Raw genomic sequence first — 25,954 nt, forward strand, 5'->3', positions numbered from 1 at the left:
GCACAGCATTGGTATGGGCATATATGTTGTCTGATATTTTATTTGACACAACACAATAGAGATTTATTCTTTTAAAGTTTTTACTTTTACAGGTAGAATTTTATGTGCATTTGATCATTTTTCTTAATTCACCTTCTTCTATTTGTGTTTTATTAAATTAATAGTTATTTAAATCATTAAAAGTACCAGTATAAGTTTGCTGTTACACTACCCTGATGTTATTTAGTCAGGCAGCAAGGAAAAGGACCTAAATGCAGACAGGAACAGTTACTGTGAGTGATTTAATGGTAAAGTGATGATACATAAGCTAAGTTACAGGCAAAGGTAAAACAAGTCCAGACAGAGACAGAAGGGAATTCAGAGGGATGGAGCAGATAAAAGGTGTAGGCAGGCAGGCACAGATTAGGGTTTGTGTTCAGGTTCTGGCCTGGAGCAGGTGGAAATGGACTGGGGGTAACAGTGAACAGGTGAATGTACAAAGCAGGTGACTGGTGTCAGTGGAAAGTCTGAGGGCATCTGGTGGATGGATGGAGAATGGCAGGTCTGGCAAGAGTTCATAAAAAAATAGAAAACTGTGAAAATCCACAAATTCTAACATTTGAGAAACCGGAACTTGCAAATGTTTTGCTTAATAAACTTAAATGAAATGTGTTACTGTATCACGATTAAAATGAATAATTTCTGTTTATATAATGTTTTTATTTTTGCCTCTCTGTGATCTTTAGGACCGACTGTCCAAATGACGTCTCTGATTTGCACATTGCAAGACCATCGAGACGATGTCAACTGGTGTGCCTTCACTGGCAAACTGTTAGCCACATGTTCTGGAGACAAAACTATCAGGATTTACAACACCAGGGACTTCTCAGAGCTGCCCTTCTCCCCGCTGTCAGGACATGGCTACAGCGTCCACTGCTGCTGCTTCAGCCCGTGCGGACAGTTCCTCGCCTCATGTTCCACTGATGCCACTACGCTGATCTGGTCCATGGACACGGGGGAGATCGAGGCCATCCTGGAGCATCCTGGTCGCAGTCCTGTGAGGATCTGCGCACTCTCTCCCGACTCTGCACACCTGGTCTCTGGAGCGTCTGATGGCACTTTGGCTCTGTGGGATTTTCCCTCCAGACAGCTGCGCAGGTAAAGATGACATTTTACAGTCTTAGAGAGGATTCAGGAAAAAAATTGTGACCATCAATTATGAGGGCATAAGTTTGGTTTTAAGAGTTTTTAGAATTATAGTTCTTTTTTTTCTTTTCTTTTTTTTTTTCTTTTTTCGTTGGATTAAACATCCACTTAGCCATCAAACGTTTTCTCGTTTCTGAAACATTTTTTAAACATTACAGATGTTATGAGAAATTCAAAGATACAATAAGAGAAATATACAATAAAATTCCTAATTTCATGATGCTGTATGTACGTCACCAGACCTGTAAATGTATACATGGAGGTATGTTTGGATAAAAACAGAGTGCAATGATTTGCAAGTAATTTTTTGACTTTCATTTGATTTAATACAGATATTTAATGCTCCAAATTCTAAACTACATTATTTTTTGTAAGTATACACTCATTCTGAATTTGGTGTCTGTAACACATTTTTAAAAAAGTTGGGACAGCGGCAACGGAATACTTTGAAGTTGTGGAACGCACAAAAAACACCTGTTTGGAACATTCAACAGGTAAACAGGTTTACTGGTAACAGATGACACTGTCATGATTGGATATTAAAGTGGCATTCTAGGAAGACTCAGTGGTTCACAACCGAGGATGACGCGGGTTCACCACTTTGCAAAAAACTGCGTGGGCAAATAGTCAAGCAGTTAAAAACATTTCTCAACACAGAACTGCAAGGAATTTATGGATTTCACCATCTACAATCAATAATATAATTGAAAGATTCAGAGAAACCAGAGAAATTGCCACACCCACAGAGCAAGGCCAAAAGCCAACACTGAATGCTCATGACCTTTGACCCCTCAGGCAGCACTGCATTAAAAACTATATAATACATAATAATTGTATGAAGGGTATTACGTGGGCTCAGGAACACAGTGCATCACTGCATCTATAAATGCAAGTTAAGACTCTGCCATATCAACAACATCCAGAAACACTGCTGGCTTCTCTACAGCGAAGCCCATCTGAGATCGACTGATGCAAACTGGAAAAGTGTGCTGTGGAATCAGGAATCATGAACATCATGTCCACCAGATTGTTACCAGCGCTAACTTCAAAAGCCAGCATCTGTGATGGGGGTGTGTTAAGTGTCCATGGCATCATGGCTGACTGTCACATCTGTGAAGACCCCATTAATGCTGAAAGGCTTTGGAGCAACACATGATGCCATCCAGATTCTTTTCAGGGACATGAGATGCAGATGTCCCTGCTCATTTCAGTAATACCAAGACATATACTGCATGTGTTATGACAGCGTGGTTTTGCACTTAAACAGTTTGGGTACTAGACTGACCTGCCTGCAGTCCAGACCTGTCTCTCATTGAAAATGTGTGGTGCATTTTGAAGCACATTTTGAGACCCCAGACTGTTGAGCAAGTGAAGTCATATATCAACCATTAATGAGAGAGAATTTCACTTTCTAAACTTCAGCAACTCGTGTCCTCAGTTCCCAAACATTTACTGAGTGTTGTTACAAGAAAAGGTGATGTAACGCGGTGGTAAACGTGGCCCTGTCCCAACTTTTTTGAAACTTGTTGCAGATATCAAATTCAGAATGAGTGTCTATTTACAAAAAACAATCAAGTTAATCATTTTCAACATTAAATACTGTACTGTATTCAGTTGAATACAGGTTGAAATGTTTTTGCAAGTCATTGAGGATGACTGTTGAAGAATATTCTCAAATTTGTCTCTTTTTTTTATCACTGTACCAGCATCTATCCTGTACCACACCTTGTGCAATACATTTTTGATGTTTTGACATTTTATAGACTGAATGATTGGCAGATTAATTGGAAAAATATAGAGCAGATTAAGTGAAAATTAAATTAATTTGGTAATTGCAGGCCCACTAATTATACAGGCGCACAGTACAGTACAAGTCTTTGATATCTTGACAAAGGGACATGATTTACACGATCCTGACAGCATCCAGTTCCATGAATTATTATAAGATGGCAATAACGATGAATTACACTGAAGAAGACGTGTCGGTTGTTTTTAAGGACTGGAGCCGTGAACGACACAACGCTGGTCGCCTGCTCCTTCAGCCCCTGCAGTCAGGTGTTCATGACCGGTTCCACCTATGGAGACCTGCGTTTGTGGGACCTGGACTTGAACCAGCTCCATGCAGAGAAGAACGCCCACGACCTCGGGGTCACCTGCTGCACCTTCGCTCCCAACATCCTCAGCGGTGAGAAGAAAGGCTTAGTGAGGTGTTTCTGGCAGCACGTAACTTGTATTTGTAGCAAGAATCCCTCAAATATGACTTAAAAGGTTTGACAGTTACATGTACAGAGGCAGGATATTTTACAGCTGAACTGTGAAACTTATTAAATAGCAACAGCTTATTATAAGATACATTATTTAAAAAAAAATCACTAAGACATTACTCCAATATGACAGTTTAATACGGTTACACAGATGTTTTGAGCCAAAAAACACTGTCATATTTACTGTTAGGTATTAGGGTATTAGGGCCATGTATAAGGGAAAAAACTGGAGTTTTTTTTTTTTAAAGAGAAAATGAGATGAAATATTGAGAATTAAGTCAAAATGTTAAGATTTAAGTTGAAATGGTTTTCTGCTTTTATTCATTGCCATACATTGTATTTCCAGTTTATTTGTGACATTTTTACTTTATTCTCAAAATGCAGAATAAAGAATTGATGACTCATTTTTTCTTATGCCGACACTAATACTGAACATTTGACTTTATTCTCTGTATTTCTACTATATTCTTAACATCTCAACTGTATTCTCGACATTTCAACTTTATTATTGAAATGCAATATACAAAGGCCATTAAGGTGGCCCTGGTACTCTGTCATACCATGCCGTTCCAGTCTTTGTACTGTACTACTACTTACTGTAATATTGACATCCACCTGATGACCCCTGACTAAGTGACATTTTATGGAGATTTCATATCATATTCAAATGCAATAATAATAACAGCCTAGAACAACTGATAAACTGTACAATTAATCCAAATACTGAGAATAATAACTGCAGAAAGTTTGTGTAAAACAAGTGATATGTGGATATTGCATCAGAAATGAGTTTTCTTGGTTTTTAGCAGTCACACATACTCAACCCATTAATGTCCACAGTGGAATTTTAATAATAATGTTATATTGACATCCACCGCTCTCTAAGGCTCGTCAGAATCACATAAGATAAGTGGAGCAAAGCTGAGCTGGATGACATTTGTCTGCTGTACATCAGATCGTTGTTATGCCTCTGTGCTGGCACATTACGTTTTTCAGGTTTTCTGTCAGTCCATTCCATTCTTGTGAAAGCAATATCTCAGGAACACATTGTGAGAAAACCGTCCCCTTGGACTCACAAATATTGAATAGTATAAAATGATGAGGTGATTATGACATTTTACACTCAAAAAGTCAAAGGTCAACATCACCATATTTCACATTTGGTTGGATACTGAAGTGGTGACACTACTCTTGGGTGCTCACCTTGAAATTGCGGTGACTGTGGAGATCTTCTGTGCGTATCTATGCATCTACATTTTAGAATTTGCAGCTTCTTTGCAGCAACATCCATATTTGAAGCCCTGTAATCCACTGCAGTCTCATTGGTTTTGCTGATATTGAGCCTCAGGTGATTGTTGTTGCACCGTGTTTGTTGAAGCTCTCTATCAGTCCTTTGTACTCCTCTGTAAAAATAGTCTCTAAGTGAATACAGCATGTTTCTCACTAAAAATTATTCACTGGAAGCAAGTCAATATAGTGATAACTTCCATGTCACCAAAATACACTTAATACCTTCTAATAAATTAATTCAAAGTCTTCTCTTTATGTATTATATGAGTCTGGACATACATTGATGTGAAATGCGTCTTGACTGGTTATTCTAATTTTAGTTTGTTTCTTCGTTTTTATCTTTTAGGTGGTGAGGTCGTGCAGTTTCATCTGGCGTCTTGTGGGCAGGACAGTCACCTGAAGATATGGGCCGTTAACAAGTTCAACTCTGGAGGTGGAGTGACATATCTTTACATGATGTTCTCTCTCGCTCTCCTTATCTCTGAGTCAGAATTGAGGTTTATTGCCAAGTAGGCTTTCAAATACAAGGAATTTTCTTTGGTTTATTGCTGCATAATAATTAACAGAGTATGACAAAAATATGGATAAAGATAAAAGCAAGTGCTGCAAGTCAAGAAGCATAAATGGAAAACAGAAAATTGATAATAACATAAAAAAAATACAAAAACAATAAAAGACAAAATATGCAGTATGACCGTTATTTAAATGAAATAGCTGTACAGTTTGTACAGGAATGATCATGATCCCCTCCGTCATTATTACAGCCTCATATACATATCAGCTGATGTTGTAAACCTGAGTTATCCGTGTCCGCTGCTCCTGTGCTGTAGACATTGTATATTCAGTCGATAAGATGCAGTTAAATTGACGCCATACAAGGCAGAATTTGACTATTATGTTGTTATATGTGAGATGTTGTTATAGTCTGAACTGTGGATAATTTGAGGCACAGCTCTGCGTTGAAGAAACTCCACTCTGCACATACAGTCGTTGTCTAGAGGCTGAATATTGATGTGTACAGTTTCAGTATCAACTAACTTCAGTCTGATTACAGCCCTCAGAGGTACAACCCTTCATTTAATTTGTAATCTATCAATGCATATACAACACGCCTATTCAGCTGGCTGCATATGGGCCGAATCCAGCTCGTTTAACAACCTCAATCCTGCCCTGAGTCACTTTTTTTTTTTTAAATTAAGTTTTAACTCAGACTGTTTAAGCATAGAGATTTCAAGAGAATCAAACTGAATGATTAATATGTAAAATGCAACATCGTGTTTGTTAAAACAACAAGCTATTTATGATGTCTTTTTTCAAATTTGGCCCTCATGAACTGAATTTGCCTGATACAAAGTATATCACATCACTGGTGTCGCCAAATGAAAGTAAAGTTCGTTTTAAACAAATCCAGAATAGCCGTGAGCCCAAACATTTTCTCCTAAGCTATTTTATTGCTTGTATTTGTGCACAGACTTAGCATAAATTTTAAATTTATTATTGTTTTTTAACTTTTTTTGCATTCGACAGCTCCCCTTGATTTTTCTTTCTGTTATTATTAACCCACTATTACTGACTCATCCTTTGGGTTTTTAATGAAGGTACTAAAAGCACAATCCAATTATCAGGAAAAAAAGAAAGACATTTTAAAAACCTGTCTGTTTGACATCAGTCAGAAGGAATTATTTTCAGAGCACCTTTCAAAACATAGTTATAAAGTGCTTCACAACTGCAAAATAAAACCAGAATCAAATGACATGACAGACAGTATAATAAAAGCATTGTAACAAGAACATACAAGTTAGAATAAGCTTAAGTAAGCAATATGTGTGTGTAAATAAATATACAGTTGTTTGTCTGTCTGGTAGGCTATAAGATGCAGCTCCTGCACAAGTTAACTGGCCAGTCGGCTCCAGTCCTTTCCTGTGCCTTCTCCCCAGATGGGCAGCTGCTGGTATCTGGGTAGGTTAAGGAAATATGTTGCCAAGCTTCAATGTTTTAGCCTCTTAATACACATCATATATATACTTTACATTTCTGACAACCATCTTCCAAAGCTTGTATCAAGTTTTTAGATGAGGTTCTCTGTTAGTGCAGTATGAAAAGTTGTATGCACATTCTTAATTTTTGTCTAAATCCTATTAATAATGCGTGGTAATATTATTTTGAAGAGGGAGGATCATTGTAGAAAAAATGTACCACTCCCTGAGCTGTCTGTGCAGCTGGTTAGGAAGTATAGCAAAGGTGTTTGCACCGACAGCAAGGAAGAACTTTAAAAACAGTCTCACATTAATAACAAAACTCTGACTAAAAGCAGACAAAATGTTCACTGTAATGTAAGTATCAATTGTTTCAAGCACGTTTAATTTAATCTTCAACCAATGGCTGTCTGTAATATAAGAAAACCATCTTACACGGCACACTTTAACTGCCAGCAGGCATGTAAATTATAAACAAATTATATTCGATGTGCTAAAACATCACCTGTATGTCCCTTTAAAAGACACATTTCAGAGACCTTTAAAAGAGTTGAAAGTCATATGCTAAATCTATATTTAACATTTGTCTCTTGATCTTAAATAGATGAGTGTCCATGTCTTGATCTATTCAGGATCAAGAGATTGATGTAAAATATAGATTGTTTGCCAGGAGTTTAAAGTAGGCCACCATTGAGACATCTGTAAGAGTGCAGTACTGCAGTGGAACCACTGGAGGGAGACATGGATCGCTTAATTCCTGAATGAGCGACTGTGGATCTGAACGTGCTGCATCAAATACAGTGGTCTGTTACTGTGAAATGTTCCTTACACAGTTTTATCTTTTTATTTCCCTCAGCTCTGTGGACAAAACTGTTACTGTGTATGATGCTGTAAGTACCTCAGTCTTATTTTTATTGATTTTTGTCGCAGTAAATCAAAGTATTTATATTATAACCTTCATATTTTGAATGTGCTACACTTTGTCTGTTTGCAGAAAAATGCGATTTTGCTTTACACACTGAATCAGCATGAGAGGTAAACATTCACCTATGTGTGTGGTTTTTGTGTGTGTGTGTGTGTGTGTGTGTACTGGATTTTCTTACTGAATGGAAGCATGCAATTTTAAAAGTTCAAAAGTAAATATTTTTGTATCATCTGGCAAGACAGAATGTCTTTTTTATAGTTAGTTATATGATGATAGAATTTAAGCAGCTGCTGTTAGCACCTGGTGCCTGCGATGTAAATATCCACATTGGCTGCAAAGACAAAAACCGTGATCTTTCCCACAACCTAACCAAGTAGCTTTGTAGACTAAACCTAAACAAACTGACTGAAAACTGATAATAATAATAATCATCATAATAATAATAATAATAATAATGGAAGAAGAAAACAATGAGTCAGCTAAGTCTAAAAATTAAAAGTCAACACTGACTTTTAGTCCCACATGGGCTCAAGACTTAAACCAGGTCTCGATTCCTGTGTTTAAGTCACTCATCCAGCTGGGTGTAAATAGCTGAATAGCTGCCATGTGTTTATTCTCACTCGGCTGCAAATAGACACTCTGATAATGGTAATGTCTTTTAGCAAAAATTAGTTCATTGAGTTATTGTGGTTTTCATTTCCAGAAGAACAAGAAATATACACAAGTTCAGTCCGTCTTTGATTAAAATAAAATGGGTAAAATTCACCATTAGATGATTGCACAAGTGTATACTGGTAGTACTCTTGAAGTATTTGTCTTAATTCTACAGATAACTGGACAAATATGATTAGATGTGAATTTGATACCACAAATTGTTCAGTTAAATAAAACATGAGCAACATGAGCAAAACATGAGATGTCATTTACAACAGTTAGGGTTCGTGCGGGTGCTGGAAATCCTTGACACACTTGAATTTTAATGAAGAATTTTTTTAAAAGATTTGAAACCTGCTTGAAATTGCAATTACTTTCATAATAAATCACTCCCTGACTGAATAGTTCCCTTTTTAGTTAAAGAAATAAAATAAGTTGGTCAGTCAGGATGTATAGGATGTCAAGTCTACTGACAGACAGGCCACACATTTTGAAATGTGAAACTTCGCTGTGTTGTCTCCCTGCTGGAGAATACTATCATGAAGCATAATTCTGGTTGTTTATGACACAGTAACATCCAATACAATGTGATATATATGTCTATAAATATGTAATTTACCACAGCTGTAATGTGCTGCTTGAAAAATGCTTGAGAAGTGCTTGAATTTGACATTGAAAAAGGTGTAGGAACCGTGAACAAGATGTCACTTGTTGTGAAGGCAGAGACACCGCAGACTGTACCTTTAACAGATTGTAACCCAGTGTGGTCACAAAACATGTGTTAACATTTTTAGAAAAAGGCAGGACTGCTACCACTGTGTATCTCTCTCCTCCAACGCATACAGGCACATATAAACCACAGCTGAATGATCGCACTTACAGGCTATTTAAGTCCATCAAGCCACCTGTGATTGAAAGGCAGAAAGCTCACTTCCTTTCCGTCGGGCAAATGAAAGTCATTGAGGAAAATCACCAAGTGAAGTGGAAGAAGATGCGGCAAGTTGAAAAAGTGGATAAATGGCGAGAAAGTGAATCAAAACACTTGACAGAATACCTCCAGGAAACTCATTTGAGTTCAGACAAACTGATAAAATAACAGAGTATCTCGAGGTCTCAGTTTCTGCCTTTCACTGAACTCCTATTGGAGGTTTCTAGAGACATCAGTTGAAGCCAGCTTGCTTTTTTTGTGGATCAACATTTCTGAGCAATCCAGCTTAGGTTTTAGAGAGATTGTCCTCATTAACGTTGCCTTGACTTCCTTGAATCCACAGAGAGTGTGATTTCAATCCTTATTTAGATCTTAGTGCAGCCTTTGGTAAGCAATCAGTGAATTGGCCTGCTGATGGAGAACATTTCCATCACTGCTACTATACTATTTAGGTCTGGTATTGTGCCCACCTTTTAACCCTGTGAGGGCAGAAGTGCAGCGTCAGACAGAGCTCTTACTGCTTCAGTTTCATCTTTTAATCTTCCATTATTTTTTGAGGTTTGCATATCATTCTGTAACTTCCAGTAGTGTTCCTTACGCGTCCAAATCTCCCCAAAATTAGTATATATGTTTTAGCATCGAAATGTTATTTCTCGAGCCTTTCTACAAATGCTTTCCCATGTGACCTGATGTAGGTTTCTGCATAATGACGTTCCTATGTATAAACCCCCTAGCTTGAGGGAGGGGAGGGCGTCAGTGCTCTAACCTACGTCAATGCTTTTTGGTAATGTCTGAGTGGGAGTTTCCATTTGAAAAACCCAGAAAGGAAGGCAGATGGAGTTGCCCTTTAGTTTCCCCTTCAGTCTCCCTTCAATTCTCTTGCTTTGCCTTTTTAAGTGATATATTAAAGGTCCAGTGTGTAAGATTTATGAGTATCTATTGGCAGAAAAGGAATATAATATCCATTTATCTCTACAGAGGGTGGGGGTCCTCTTCCATGGACAAACCAGACACTGGCTCTAGATAGGACCTTTCTTGACTTTTCAGGATATTTGTGGCCATTGTATGTTCTCCTACATGCTTGGAGGGATTGTGTCTAGAAGGGAACTCCTGATTTGGAATATTTGTGAAACTCTGGCGAGATTTTTACATGCCGTTTCTTCATTGTGTCTTAATGCACTTCACCATTTTTTTTTTCTGTTTTACGAGCAGCCTCGCCTGTAAAGTGACCTTTAGGAATTACCTGTGAATGTGTGTGCCCTGATTTTTGTTATATATTATTTTTTTGTTTTGTAGCCATATAACCTGCAATTGGTTATGTTTGTTTTTATGTACCATCTAAGAAGATGTAAAGTGTTTACAGTTGCTATGTAAAGCAATGATAAAAATGGGACCTGTAACGTAATTCAGACAGACAATAAAATTAGAGTGGTAGCTGTCCTCGTACGACTGCAGATACCCCTCAAACTCAACAATACAAGAATATTTAGAAGTGTCTCCAGGAGCTCAGAGACTAAATCCTACGAACTGGTCCTTTAAAGCTAAACTAAATGCCTTTGATTGATGAATATCTCTCTCTTTTTTTAGTTTTTATGTTATTATGCAGAGAAAGTTTCACCTCATTGCCAACAGAAGCAGCATCCAGGTGTTTTCTGTCTTCTGCTGCAGGTATGTGACAGCGTGTGCGTTCTCTCCGACTTCACCGCTAATTGCTACAGGATCTATGGACAAGACTGTGAACATCTGGAGGCTGGAGGATGGATGCAGTGGTTGTGGTGGGAAAAACACATACACATACATCATTCCAATACAGTAACATCTATATTTTGATGATTAATTACATTTGTTTTGTCTTCTTATCTATTTTTATGTCTGCCTCCATTACTCCACCTTGTGTCCGATGGAAAGGTGGCAAGTCGTTGCCTGGTGAGTTTTCTTTTTATCTTGTCTTTTTTGACACTTGACATTTAACCAGAAGAGAAAGAGCTGCTTTTATAACACCAAATGCACAGTAAATAACAGTAAACAGGCATTCACAGACCAGATTTTATTGCTCCTGTCTTTTAATCTCTGGGCGGCTTTCTGTTTTCCAGCTCTGAAAATGAGCAGGAAAAAGACAGATATATATTAAAGACATATATTTTCTAGTAAATGTGGCTACTCTAAGGAAGACTATCAGTCATAGTGGGCAGAATCTTGAGTCGCACATCAAGACGAGTTTCATTTATTTCAGCCATGTGTTGAGATGTCATGGGTTAAACTACTTTTATTCTTGTGCTGAAGGAGACAGGTGTTGTGTGCAAGAGCGCTCTCTTTTCCTGGATCACTCTTCAGTCTCAAGTGTTGCACGTTTGCTCAAAGATTGCATTGCATTGCTCGTGTTTACAGTGACTTATTTCTTTTTTTTTTTTTTTCCTTATTCTTTTCCCTTTTTTGTGTTCCAGAGAAGTCTGCTCTGACATCAAGTGATGGTAGGAAGGAAGAAAATATGCCTTACTTTAGTAGTGTCAGACTGTGCAGGCCAGGAAAAAAACTACCAGGAAAAATCAGTAAACGAGACACCAATCCTCATGAAACGTGCACAAAAAATAAAATAATCTATTATTGCCAGAAATCGCCAAGTCCAAGTTTGGTCTAGTTGCCGACTTATACAATTGGGTGGCTTGTGGGCCAAATCGGGCCATTTAATGACCTCAATCCGGCTCGTTCATTGTTTATAGATATGAAAAAAAGTATATCATTCTGATTTTATTTAAATAATCTGCTAACATTCAAAGTTTATGGGTGTTACGTTGTTTATTAGAAGATCACCATTTTATTAGTATGCTAATTACTCCCACAACGTGATGTAAAATATATAATATAATCTGGCCTGCTTCATACCAGTTTAAAGTACTCTTCAACTGAATACAACTGAAATTTAGACAAAAAAATCAGTTTAATAAAAGGTTTATATGTGTGTGTTTCTGAAAGATTGCATGTCACAATGAACTGATATTGAATAGGCCTGATCTAGCATTTCTGCTTGTAATCTACGATCTCCTTTTCACCTTTTAGTTTCATCTTGTGCCAATGAAAACATCAATGAAACCTCCAGACGTTTATTTGTGTTATCATACGAGCCGTGCTGGCCACTGCCCCCTGATCAATAATTAGTCTGCAGGATTCCAGGATAGTCTTGCATGGAGAATATCTGGCAATTTCCCAAAAGGTGCTGCAGCTGTCAGGGCCTGACTGTCCTGCTTTGATTCACCCTCACAGGCAAGACATCAGCAGGCAGATCGAAGCTGTTGGTCAGCGATTGGTCAGAGGATGACGTGTCAGCGTGGCTCATGGAGGAAGGCCTCGAGGGGTTGGTGGCCAAATTTGAGGCCAACAACATAGACGGGACGGAGCTGCTCGGTCTCACCAAGGAGATGCTGGTGTCAGAGCTGCACATAGGTGAGGAAGACAAGCAGCGAGTGCAATGCACAGTTCTCTCACAGTCCTGATGCTTGTCCAAAATCTAAGAATATAAACCCAGTCTTATGGGTATTACACGGCTGGTCTCTTGTGAGTATTAACACGGACGTGAAGGATTTTTGTACCTATTTACAAGGATAAAAGGCGACACGTTAAATTAAAGTAAGGGTGAAGGAAGGAATGAATGAATGTTGATGGGGGTTTTACTCAGCAAGATTACATAATATTAGGCTGCACTGCAAAAGTACTCAGCTTTGGGGCTTCAGCAGTTCTGACTTTAATCTGGAGCACTTCATCAGTTACATAACCCAATCCCCAAAACAGTATTTTCCATAAGGTATAAAGTGGATTTACACCTAATATCATTAGGCCTTCTTGGCTGTTTCCAAGTCAGTTTGGGTTTTTTTGGGGGGGGGGGGAATTTGGCTTATCAGACTTTATATTCATGGCTTTTTTTTTCTGCAACCACTAAAGTAGGAGTGTTGTGTTGTCAATGTCTAACAGCCAGGCCAGTATTCGTCATGTAGTTGTCAGCAAATGTTTGTTGTATTGCTGTGCCGTCATTTCCATCCCACAGTCGCTGTCAATCACTCCTCAGTTTACACAGCTCCAGCGCTGTGACAGCTTGTGTTCACATTGTTCTGTTTTTAGTAACGTAGCACCACTTTTTTTAAGCAGAAACTAACTTAGAGAACAGTACAGAGTAGCAGTAACATGTTTAATCCACTGCAATGAAAGACAGAGAAAGAGGCATATTATTCCAAAGGTGGGAGTGAAATCAATAAAGCGTGTTTTCTTTCTAAAGAGGCAGAATAACAAAACGAAACCCAGTGTACCAGTAAGATGATTGAGGACTCTACAGAGTGTGTTTGTTTAGCTGTAGCAAGCTCTTTATTTTATGAGATCATTCATTTTGTTAATCTTGAATAACTTGAATAAATGCCTCTAATTTCTCCCACAGTCATGTTCTACTAAACAATGTAATTAACACAACAGTAATCAAATTAAAATGCCCCCGAGTGCCTGATTAGTATTCAGCTTTGAATTGGACAGACAGTCACCAGACATGATGATCCCATCATGTTCACTCTCGCCCACGTTCACATTCGCCACCTAAGAGTGAAAAGTGCTAAATGCAGGAATAACAAAAAGCTCAAAACCTTGATATTGATTTTGTTGTAGGGCTGTGACTAGCAGTTATTTTCATGATTGATCAATCTGCTTATCATTTTCTCAATCAATCATTTAGTTGTTTGTTCCATAAAATGTCACAAAATAATGAAAAATCTCAAGGTGACATCCTCGGATGTCTAATTTTGTCCACAACCCAAATATATTCCGTTTACTGTCACAGGAGACTGAAGAAACCAGAAAATATTCACATTTGAAAAGTTCAAATCAAAGAATTTGGATATTTTTCTCAAAAAAACAAAATACTCCAAATGATTAATTGACAAGCAAAATAGTAGGCAACTAATTGATTAATGGACTGCTTTATATTATTGTATATGTAAGTGTTGGCATCAGTTCAGCTTGTTCCACTTGACGCTCCAGCAGAATCTGTTTTAGTGAGAGTGCACAAAGTCTCGATTGGTCTGTTTTCTCTTCCTTATGCTCTTGCTTGTGTGTGTATGTGTGTATAGAGTCAGTTGGTCTCCGCAGTAAACTCCTGAGGAAGGTGGAGGAGCTGAAGAGCGATGCAGTGTGTTCGGGCATTCCAGATGAGTTCCTCTGTCCAATCACCAGAGAGCTGATGAGGGAGCCAGTCATCGCTGCCGGTAAGTGAAGATCAGACCTTGTCCACTTAACGCAGTTTCCATATAATGACACAACACAAAAGTTAGAGGCTGCTCGTGTTTCTTCAGTTTTGGAGGGGGAGTTCAGATTCTTTGAAGTGTATGAGCTAATTATCCATAGTCAGTCTATTACTTACAGTAGACGGCAGTTGGCACGACCCCAGTTTGGAGAAGGAGAGAGGAAACTGGTGTAGGAAGCTAAGGATTGTGCTGCTTTGAACAGAGTCGGCAGCAAAACATATTATAGCCACCTTAAATAAGGCCCACCTAAAAAAAATCATTATTAGTGTTAAGTGCATGGTATATGTAGAATATTTTCACAGCTTTACGTTGCCATCAGACAGCCTTTTCCAAGGGAAGCTGCCATCATATAAGCCAGATATCACTCTCTCCAAAGCAACCAAACTCCTTTGGCAAAGTCAGTCATTTTATCTTGCAGAACACAACAGTTACTCATCTACTGCTGACTTGATCCATTGCTTTGTCTGTTATTGTGTGAGTTTGGTAATTTTAATATAATTAAATAATATTAATATAATAGGAATGACACAAATAAACTAAGTGATCGAGGCAGCAGTAGACCAGCCACTCCTGTGTTCTGCACGGTAAAATGACTGATTTTGCCAAAGGAGTTTGGTTGCTTTGGAGAGAGCGATATTTGACTCATAAAATGGTGGTTTCCTGTTGGGGAAAAAAGAGCAAGGTGAAGCAGTGAAAATGTTCAAAGTATAGCTTATACTTAAACTGATACAGATTTTTCTAGGTGGCTAAAATATGTCTTGCTGCTGACCCTGTTCACAACAGTATATTGTTTAGCTTCCTACATTGTGCTCCACTCTTCTTCAACAAACTGTGAGCGTGCCGACTGCCATCTACTGTAGGTAACACACTGACTCATACAAACCCACAAAAAATCCCAACTATCCCTTTAATGGATTGGCTAGCAGTGTAATTTGAGTATACTTTTCCCAACAGATGGATACTCATATGAAAGAGAGGCCATTGAGAGCTGGATCAACACCAAGAACCGCTCCAGCCCCATGACCAACCTCCCCTTACTGACCACACTGCTCACCCCAAACCACACCCTGAAGATGGCTATCGGCCGCTGGAAGACCAGCCGCTAGCATCTGAAAGACTTCAGTGTCCTAAATGTTTCTCCTACAGTAGAAACCAGAATACACTGCTTTCAGGGACGCCACCGCATGTCAGGTACAGGTGTGTCTGGGTTTTCTTGCATTTGAGGCATTGCCACACTGTGGGTGTTATCATTTGTAAAGCTGTAATTTTTGACTGCTGGGGAGCAGAAAGGCAAAACCATAGCAACGGTAAATGTACTTTCAGCTTATTAGGTTTTATTGGCCAAAATCAGTTGCTTGCTGACACATCAAGTAGATACAGTACAGAGCATTATGCATATCCCAGAGGAGTGCTCACTTTGGCCACCTGAGGAATGTAAGTTTAAAGTGGCTATAACCAATATTGTTATATTAACAAAGCTTTATAGCGGGTTCCAGGGCATTTTAGTCAGCCAGCCTGCGACTTTACTGTTTTGTTTCACCCTCACTGCTCTTGTAGTGCCACTTTCAGTGGAAAAGCTCTAAAAACCCACTGTACACTACCTGCTCAGCACCAAATGGAAAACAGATACAGGTAACGAACATAGTGGAGCATTTAGCGTCTAAGGAGCTAGATATATATCTTGGAAGGTGGTAGAGACCAAAAACAGAGCTAAAAGTGAATGAATATTGAACTTAATTTACCAGGTGGACAGAAACACAACTCTGTAATTGCTGGGTGTGTAACTAAGCAACTGCTTCAGAAGAAGTTTGCTTTATCAGCTTAAAAGGTGCCGATATGTCAATGTTGTTTTCACAGCTGGTTTCTGCTGCCCCCAAGTGGCCAAAAAAAAAAAAAAATTATCACAGGTTGAACATTCACTTGCCTTCCATTGTGGGTTCCATACTGGGGGGGTGGCCTTCCCTGGTGGGAAATAGCACCACTGTGGGGGGGAGGGGCATGGATGACCAAGGGGAAAATATGTAGTGAATATAAGTTAAATGAATATGATTTATGAAGGGATTTATGAATTGAAAAAAAAAACTGATGCTACCATACTGACCTCTATTACACTAATATTCAACATGGATACATTTTTATTAGTTGCTTCCTTTTATGAACTTTTTTCAGGTTCTAAGGGGGGCATGCCAGAAAAAGTTTGAGAACCAGGCTTGGTCTGTTTACTCCTCAGAAACATAGCTTGGTCTCTCTGCCTTGCTAAATGACTTTCCTCACCAGTCACCGATTTTCTTTAGCTTCAGGTCATTGAGCACAAAGCAGGTAGCGCACAAGTGGTTTCTTTTGGCTTATAATGACCATGTTTTCTGGTTTGTTCAGGTGAAAAAGATTTCCATACAGCAAGTGCTGTACGGAAAATATACATGTCCACAACACTGTAGACTCCTAATTTAAAAGTATAAAAATGCACATGAACAACATTTGGATTAGTTAATCTTCATCAGGTTCAATATTACAGGTGATCTAGCTACCCTTACCTTACACAGGTAGCCAACTTTTTTTTGTTACTCTTAAAATTAGTTGACTTGATAATATTCATAAAAAATGCTTTTGAATGAAAGTGCTTTGTGACTTAAAAAAAACCCAAAAACGTAGAAAGGCCATTAGTGTTGTGCGCATTATTTATTACATTTTACTTTTAATTTACTGAATAATCAAAAAACAGGGTCTGAAAGCTACGTAGAGCTCCAGACTGGGGTGTTGATTCACAGCTGGATCAGTAGTACCAATGACCCATAGAAATACAGCTTAATGGAGCCTTAATTAAAAATATGTAATGTTGATTATTTTGCTGAAACAACTGCCTACTGAAAACACTATTTGCACTATCTGCTGGTAAGCATTTACATAAAATACATACACATATGTATTTTACAGATTGTCTGAACATTGTGGGGCTTTTCTTATTACAAACCCTGTGGGAATAGTGCTTGGCCAAAGTAGTTCAGGGTTTATGTCCCTGAATAAGCTAACAACCAGCTTTTAATGACATTAATGAAGACACATCTGCAACATTCACAAACTGCAATGTCCACATTGTCATACAAGTAGTTTATGTTGATGGCTTGTTTAGTTTAATTAACTTGTTCTGTGAAAGGACAAAAACGTTTATCATCCATACACACTCTGAAAGTTAACCAACATCTTATGGATTATACTGTGAAAGAAGTAGATGTAGAAATGTATTCCTTCATTAATATTTTATTATACCACAATAATACTGTGGTAACATTCTGTAATCCATAGTATGACTCTGAAAAGGGGTATATGACAACTATGGACATACAGCAACGTAAGAAGTCTCTTAAGGTTTGTTATCTTCGAGTGTTACTTGTGTAAATGCTCTTTGTCTCTCTCTCTGTTTCCAAATAAACCAATAAACACTTCATATGAATATGTTCTCTGCTATGCAAAAATAAATAACATATACTGTGAATATTGAAGCAGTCAATTCATTATTAGATTATGACAAGAATTTTCCAACAATGTCATATACAGTGCCTTTTTTTTATCAAATGTACCAAGAAAAAGAATCTCAAGTACACAAAGTAATTTCTTTTTAAGCCTGTAATGCCGACGGATAACCACTTACAGGTAAATATATAATCTGCAAATATAGTGTACACCGTACAAATATAAATGTTTTTTAAAAGACACTTGACAATAGAAATGGTCATATCCTGCAACTAATAGCATGAGGGGTTTTTTATATTCGTGCACAAAGCTTTCTCTGACTTCTATATTTGATAGAATAAATTAAAAGTTTAGACAATAAACTACTTATTTTTTTAAATCCCTACTTAAGGTATGTCTGGTCTTCTTGAATACACTAGTGTAGCTTGTAGACATGTAAGCAAAAGCGTTGTAGCCTGAGTTGAACACTGGTTCTAGATTGTAAATGCAGTGCAGCAGCATAAATCTACAAAACAGGCTCAGGGAAGGGAGCCATTGTCAAACCAAGTCTCCCTTGCTACCTTACGTGTGATGTAGTTTGTTGAAAACAGCCTGTATCTGTGCTTCGATAAACTCTACTCAGACGTTGGACTCTATAAATGAGCGTTTGGGTTTGATTGGAGCCATGTGCAGAGCCGGGTTGTCTCTCGTAAGGCTCGCTTGTCTGTGCCTCCCGTCGGGGAAGCGTAGCTGGGAGGGCGCGTTGCCTCTGGCCTCTCGCTGGTGGAGCCGCTCTCCGAAGTCCCGGCCCTGCTGCTGGCTGCCGGCCTGACTTGTAGAGAGCTGCTCCTGGAATGAAGCACGTTTGAAATCACTGTTGAACCCTTGAAACTCCATCACCGACATGCTGAAACTCTCCACCCCTCCTGGTGACGACTGCCCCTGTCGGCTCAGGCCAGACGTTTGCTGGCCTTGGACTCGCACTGATTTGTCCATTACTCCCATGAAGGGCCGCGGCTTCAGCTCAGGTTTTGTCTTGAAGCTGCCGCTGCTCTTAATGGGGCACGGGGGTTCCTGCACCTGCTGCCTGCCGCCGTCTGATAGGTTCCCACTTGAGGCCTGACTGGAGCTGGAGCCCCTCGAGCCTGCTGTTCCTCCTCCACCACCCTCCCTCCTGACCTCCATACCAGAGCCCAGAGCGAGAGCCAGGCCGTCCAGAGCCACAGAGTGGGTGGAGAGTCTGTCAGAGCCCCTGGAGAAGCTGGAGGAGCGGGGCTGGTACATGTGGAGAGGTCCAGGTGGGGAGGAGCTGTTGGGGGACATGGGGTGGTAGTGTTCGGTGGGGCTGTGTCCAGAGTGTTCGTTGCCTGATCCAGGGCTTATATCAATGCCCAGCACAGGTGCGGGCCTCAGGGAGGTGGAGATATGTCTTCCTGGGAGAGGGCTGGAAGGCCCACACAGAGAGAGAGGCCTGCCACCAACCCTGCCTCCTGACTGGAGGGAGTGGCAGTGGTGATGAGTCCTGCTGCTCTGGCTCTGCCTGTTGATCGCAGGGACAGGTTCAGGCAGGTCCACAAACAGTTGGTTCTGCACATATTCCTCTTGAGGGAAAGACGGCGACTGATCTGCTAAACCAAAGGCCGCACCTCCAGGGAGAGTCCTGTTGGGAGCGTACGGATTCAGAGGCCAAAACTCTGGACTTTTGCCACACTGCAGGCTCACCTCCTCGCCTTCCTCCTTCTCCTCCTCCTTCTCTGCATCAGTCTGCTCTGCTGGGACTTGCCTCTCCAGACTTCCCTGTGAATAGACGTCTGTCTCCTCCTCTGTGGCCTGATGGTGGTGGGTGTGAGGGTCCCTGTTGTAACCTTGTGTTGTGCTGTTGCTGGATGTCTTCTGATGATGTTTGCATTCCTCCTCTACCCGCACCAGCAGGCGCCGAATCTCCCGGTTGGATGGGGAGAGTCGTGCTGCTTCGTGGAGGTCTGCCAGCGCTGCAGCAAACTGCCTGGGGAGTACAGAGAAAATGAACAAAGGAACTTTAAAAAATACCTAATTTACACCGCCGCAGAGATGTACCATCCCAGTGAATTGCTGATTCTCGCAAAAATAACTTTCCATTTAGCAAAATGATTCTGCTTCGAAATCATATACTTCATTTAATGTGGTTGTACCTGCTGCTCCTCTTGGCACGTGCTCTGGCATAATACGCTTCATAAGATCTGGGCTTCAGCTCCAGGGCTTTTGTTGCAAACTCCTCAGCTATGCCGAAATCCTGTGTTTTCAGATAGGAAAGTGCATTTAGTTTTCGAATATTTTAAGGACCGGTGTGTAGGATTTAGTGTTATCTAGTGTTGAGCTTGTCGATTGCAAACACCTCATCTCACCCTCCCCTTCCAAGCAAATAGGAGAACCAAGGGTGGCCGCATAAATGGTTAAAATCACAAAAGGTCCTATCTAGAGCCAGTGTTTGGTTTATTGGTTTTGGGCTAGAAACATGGCGGTGCAACATGGCGGACTCCATGAAAGAGGAGCATAGATGAATAATATCGAACCTTGACACAGAGTTGCCACTCAGCCTTGCTTCCAGTTTTACCCAGTGGCCACATGGTATTGTTTCAAAAAAATATAGGGGTGGGAATCTCTTGGCATATCAGGATTTGATTCTTTTCCAATTTTTTTATTTCTTTACATGATTTATTTTTTCTCGCTGTGTGTCTTCTTGCTACTTTTAAGACATAACAAAGCATCTGTGATTATCCATAATTAGTTTAGTTTGACACAACTTGTATACAGTGTGGCTTCTGTCAAGGTCCCTTTTCACTTGGACTTCACAGAACCCAAAATGCTTCCATACTTCAGCTTTCAAGCCATGGTGTGTCTGTCACATTGTATAACCTGCAGTTGCTTAGGCTCAGTCATCCTCATCAAAACTCAAGAAGTAGCCTAGCTTGGAACGTAAACACGACACGTTTTTGCTGTTTCATTATGTCTCACCATCCAGTTGTTTCAGCTGTAATGAATTGGCGAATGCACCAGGAGAGCAGTTCTCATTGGTCTTTCATTTGCTTCAGCATCTCCTCGAGGCTTTGTTTGAGGCTTTAATCTGCTGCCATCGCATCTTGCACTTTGTGCCTTGTTTTTTGCCTTTGTTTTTTTTCTTTAATAACTCTTACATAATCGCTTCTGAGCGCAGGCTCATTCCATTTCAATAACTCTTCTCAATTCAAGGCATTTTTCTATGTTCTGATTATAGTTTTAATGCTTTTTAGGGGTTTATAGAGATACTCTCACACACCTTTTTTGTATTTGGTATCCTGTTCTTAATACTGCACCCTCTGTAGATATAAACAGCTCATTCTAAGCAACCGAAAATATAATTATTCTTATTTTCAGGTGACTGTACACTAATTTAAACATACAGATGAATATTATAGTCCATATTCTGCCAATAGATGCCTGTAAATCTTCCACACCGGACCTTTTAAAATATTAGATGCAGCACATTAACAAACAAACTGACTAGACTGGAAAATGTTTGCTTTGCAGAAATAATCTGAGCCAAATCCAATAGAAATAGCATTTGTGTTTGCACCTTCATTGTATGGATCTGAAGATCGAAGCGTGTTTAATGAAACAGAACTCACACTGCGATCATTTTTATTGACCAGGAAGATAGAGGGAGAGAGACAGACAGGGAGCAGCTTGTTTTTCTGCCAGTTTTTTTTTACTGCTCTCATCATCACTCTCAGGTGAATATTTAATGACACCAACACATTGTGATTCTGTCCTTGAGAGTGAGGTCAAAATGGCAGCCTTGAATGTGAGATTGTGAACGTTGCTGCTGAATGTTTAATGATGGTATCATGTAGTCTCTCTGCTGGCCCTCACTGCCTGCATTCTGATATAATATGTGGATTTAGGCAGCCCACTCGCACGTCCACTGTAAATAACCCCCTGTAGAGACACAGAGAAGGAGAGTGTGCTTGGTCTGCCAGAGAGACACTGACCTTATCACATCACATTATCTGCTCCATTATTCATCGGCCACAGTGACCCTAAGGATGGCATTTTTACACAGTCTGTTAGGACGTCTGTCATCACCAGGGTGGGTTCCAAAGCTGGCTGCAGGCCACACACATCTATCTCTACACTAACAGCACACACTTATTCATTTTGTCACCACCTGCTTCCAGGTCTTACACGTACATTTTGTTTACCAGCGAGACACGAAATTAGATCTGAAAAGCTGAGATATTTTTACAGTGAGATATATGGCTGCTGACACTATCTTTTTATATTGATACAGATAAATTATATATCTTAAGGAACCATCTACCTTGCCTCTCCAGTTCTCCTGCCATCCCCATAGTCTCTAATAAACCTGCCAGTGTTAAATACTGCATGAGCAGTTTGATACAGCTGTGGGCCTTACATTGGTTTTCCTGCGGCAGCGGGAAAGGTTTAGGTAGAGGGAGACCCGTAGGTCTTTGAGCCCCTTCAGCTCCTCTCCTTGCCCCTCACGAGGAAGCTTCCTCAGGGCGTACTGGTAACGCTGGCCCGCCTCCTTCATGCGTCCCTTCTGAGAAACACAAAGGAAGAAGGAGAGAAAAGAACAGAGGAAAAAGAGAAAGGAAAACAACACTTTATAATATCATCAGTAAATGGTAACTTGATAGTTAATTAAACTTAGTAGTTGTTTTACTGTTAATATTCAAATAATGTTTTATATACATAAGTTGCAACTTTATAATGGTCGTCCAAATAATGTTTACAGATGTACAAAACAGTATTTATTAACCATTTACAAAGTGTTATAAAAATCAGTGGCAGCTTTATAAGAACCATCCAGATAATGTTTTCAGACAACACATTCTCACTCCCAACTCGTCAATTACGGCAGCTCAATCAGTGGCCCTATACACGGCAGATGATTTGTTAATTTTTTTTATCAGGGGGGATGGACCTGGTTCATTTTATTCATCCGTGACTAATGAACGGCTCTTTTGGTCCATGTAGCTAAATAGTTTAGAAAATATTATAGATCCAAGACAAAACTGACAGAAAAATAGAAAATACGTAAAAGCAAAAGCACAATTACAAGTCACTTCAGCGCCACGGACAGCACCATGGATTTATCAATGCATAGCACAGTTAGATATTTCAGGGCCATGGTCGGATCAGTGAGTCAGACAGACCAAACCAACAGATTCAACTAAACAACCCCTCTCTGTACTGTTAATACTATTTTCATCATCAGTGAATTGATTTTAAGTATTTTTATTTTTGTTTTAGGAAAAAAGTCAAAACATTCCCTGATTCCAGCTTCTTAATTATGAATATTTATTTGTTTCTTTACTCCTCTATGACATTAAACTGAATATCTTTGTGTTGTAAGTAAATCAAGACATTTGACAACATCATCTTAGGCTTTGGGAAACACTGATTGTAATTTTTAGTTGATTAATTGAGGAAAAAAAATCATTAGTTGTAGCCTTAATCAATTCACCATTTATCAATTATGGTTATTATAAAGTTTTATCAATTTTTTTGACAAGTAATCCACAAAAACACCTTGTTCAGAGTCTATGAAAACACCTTCACAACACATCTTTAACATTCACTGTAACACACCTTGTAAAGTATGTTGCCTTCCTCCATCAGCTTCTGCAGCAGGATGAGGAGAATGTCTGGTTTGGAGGAAGCCATGGCCCACGTAGCATGACCTGATGGAGGGGTACAAATATTTATCTTTCTGTTATCTGTCTCGCCTTGTCTCTTCTACTCTGTGCCTTACATAAATCATGTACCTGATCGATCATGTGGAGCCGTTCTGTAGCCTTTCAGATGATGGAGAGATAGAGAAAGAAGAGAAGATGGAGTTAGAGACGTGGATGTAAAACTGCAGCTCCTGCAGAACAGAGAGTAACATTATACTGAACAGATGCAAAATAGGCAGCAATAGAGTAAGAAATGCAGAGCGTGCAGGTGCAAAAGTAATGCACAGAACACAGATCTATCCAAGTGAGCCGAGTCTTCTTCGATTGGTTGAAGTCAGATGCAAATATGAATGCAGAAGTGAGTTCAGCCAGAAAGGTTCAACATTTATGCTTATTGTAAAGGCTGCCCTGCAGTTTGTGGAGCTGTTTAACTGTGTCATATAACATTAAATGGCGTTTGGAACATTTTGTGTTGAGTGTAAAATTCCTGGAAGTGGAATTTACTGCAGAGCTGTTATGGTAAACGTGGTGTTTATACCCGTCTTGGATCCTTTCTTAAGCAGCGAGGCCACCAAGGCCGGGTTCTGGCAACCAGTCGTCCGGTCTGAACCTCTGGTGCTGTTGGTGTCGGATCTCTCCACCATTGCACCATGATCCACCAGACAATGCACCTGAATAATAGCAACATTTGTAGTTAAATTTAAGAGCTGAGCAATGAAAAAGTTGTTTGATATTTCAATCATTTGGTTGATTAGACACTGTATGTTTCACTACATTAAGAACACAGCTGTCTGCTCCTTTATAACCTACAGTTTTTGATCATCAAGTAGTTTTGATTACTGTCCTGCTGCTAACTAGATTACACAAATGAGAGGCAAAATGCTCAGATTCAAGGATTTTTTTTACTCCCCATGAACTGTGATTGCAAATTGACGTCCTGTGTTGTAGTTGCAAATGATTATTATAATTATTTTACTAATTATGATTTACTTCATTTGCCTAAAATAGCTTTAAGTGTTGTTGTGAGTGAGATAATTATATAATTGTACTATGTTAATCATCTTTTAACAATTATTAACAACAATATTTTGCTACTTCTCCACCAAGTTCTATAAATATATATGTATAAAGTATTGTCTTGCGATCCATTTTCTAATTCTGATTGTGGTCGTCAAACCTTTGATGCCCGAGGTAAACTAAAGGATAAACCAAAATCTCAAGGCACACCGGAACTCAATGCAAAATAGCCTATAACCAAATTCACCAATGGAGGCAGCAATTAACCACCACCTCACCTGTAAGAAAACATGAATCCTTTTTGTAAAAAATATTTAGATCACACTGGATGGATCACTAGATTATTCTTCTAACGAGCCTCTCAGGGCTTCCTTAAAAAAAAAATGCACCTTGCTCAAAGGTAGAAAAGAAAATTCATCTTTTTGGGAAGGAAAATCTACAAGTAAATGAAAACAATTAAGTGTTTTTTCCATGATCAACATGTCATCTAGACAACAGCATGACACCCACTGTATCTGCGTCCCCGTTAAGGGCGGCTAGGTCGAGAGGAGTCCGTCCCTGTCTGTCTGGTTGGTTCAGGTCTGCGGCGGACTCCACCAGAAGCAGCACTGCCCCTTTCTGGCCCTTCAGACAGGCCCAGCTCAGTGCAGTCAGCCCCTCCTGATCAGCAGAGGACAGAGAGGCACCTGGAGCCACAAACAATACAGATATTGTTCTGCAGTCCAAATACAGTCAGCAAACATGTTAAGATATTAGTGGGGAAGGTGGGGACTCTGACCCTTCGACAGCAGGAGTTCAGCAGTGCTCACATGGCCCTCAGAAGCAGCCAGCATCAGCGCTGTGCGGCCCAGCTTGTCGCTGACGTTGATATCTGCACCTTGCTTCAAGAGCAACTCTGCAACCTGAGAAAGGGAAGAAAATTATTCCAAGAAAAGGTTAAATGAAGAAAACCCTATACCAATGACCAGACTCCCCACCTGTGTGTGTCCATGTTTGGTGGCACTCAGCAGGGGGACCATGCCCCTGCGGTTTGGTATCTCCAGGCCCGGCCCCCGCTCCAGGAGAAACGCAACCATCTCCAGCCTCCCTCTCCCCGACGCCGCGCTCAGCACTGACAGAGGGTCGGCACAGAGATGAAACGACGAGGCGGAGACGGAGAATATGCAATTGACACATTTTAGAGAGAGAAGAAGAAGCAGGAGTGAGAAATAGAAAAACAAGGCTGGATTCTAACAGCTGTCGTAGCTCTTCATATTATATCCTAGCTTC

At 39.8% G+C, this 25,954-nt stretch overlaps 2 protein-coding genes across 2 annotated transcripts in view; one reads left to right on the top strand and one right to left on the bottom strand.

Moving 5' to 3' along the window:
• Positions 1–594: 594 nt before the first annotated feature.
• wdsub1 (WD repeat, sterile alpha motif and U-box domain containing 1) lies at positions 595–16,124 on the top strand. The gene is made up of 12 exons (XM_084714826.1): positions 595–1,137; positions 3,183–3,370; positions 5,086–5,172; positions 6,605–6,698; positions 7,572–7,605; positions 7,710–7,750; positions 10,891–10,997; positions 11,131–11,148; positions 11,667–11,693; positions 12,484–12,663; positions 14,328–14,462; positions 15,456–16,124. The coding sequence occupies exons 1-12, from the start codon at positions 740–742 to the stop codon at positions 15,605–15,607; spliced, it is 1,461 nt and encodes a 486-aa protein (XP_084570952.1). The 5' UTR covers positions 595–739; the 3' UTR covers positions 15,608–16,124.
• Positions 16,125–17,161: 1,037 nt separating this feature from the next.
• LOC146332747 (protein TANC1-like) overlaps positions 17,162–25,954 on the bottom strand; it is a 52,853-nt gene continuing 44,060 nt past the window's right edge. Inside the window, exons 18-26 of the mRNA XM_084714838.1 lie at positions 25,663–25,796; positions 25,464–25,587; positions 25,196–25,371; positions 24,207–24,339; positions 23,759–23,788; positions 23,583–23,674; positions 22,384–22,530; positions 20,123–20,223; positions 17,162–19,956 (exon numbers count right to left, since the gene is read on the bottom strand). Of these exons, the coding sequence (XP_084570964.1) occupies positions 18,591–19,956; positions 20,123–20,223; positions 22,384–22,530; positions 23,583–23,674; positions 23,759–23,788; positions 24,207–24,339; positions 25,196–25,371; positions 25,464–25,587; positions 25,663–25,796 (2,303 nt within the window). The 3' untranslated portion in view covers positions 17,162–18,590. The remainder of the gene's footprint in view (positions 19,957–20,122; positions 20,224–22,383; positions 22,531–23,582; positions 23,675–23,758; positions 23,789–24,206; positions 24,340–25,195; positions 25,372–25,463; positions 25,588–25,662; positions 25,797–25,954) is intronic.

This window comes from Lutjanus erythropterus, chromosome 1, assembly GCF_056507025.1.
Source record: "Lutjanus erythropterus isolate fLutEry1 chromosome 1, fLutEry1.hap2, whole genome shotgun sequence".
Lineage (NCBI taxonomy): Eukaryota > Metazoa > Chordata > Actinopteri > Lutjaniformes > Lutjanidae > Lutjanus > Lutjanus erythropterus.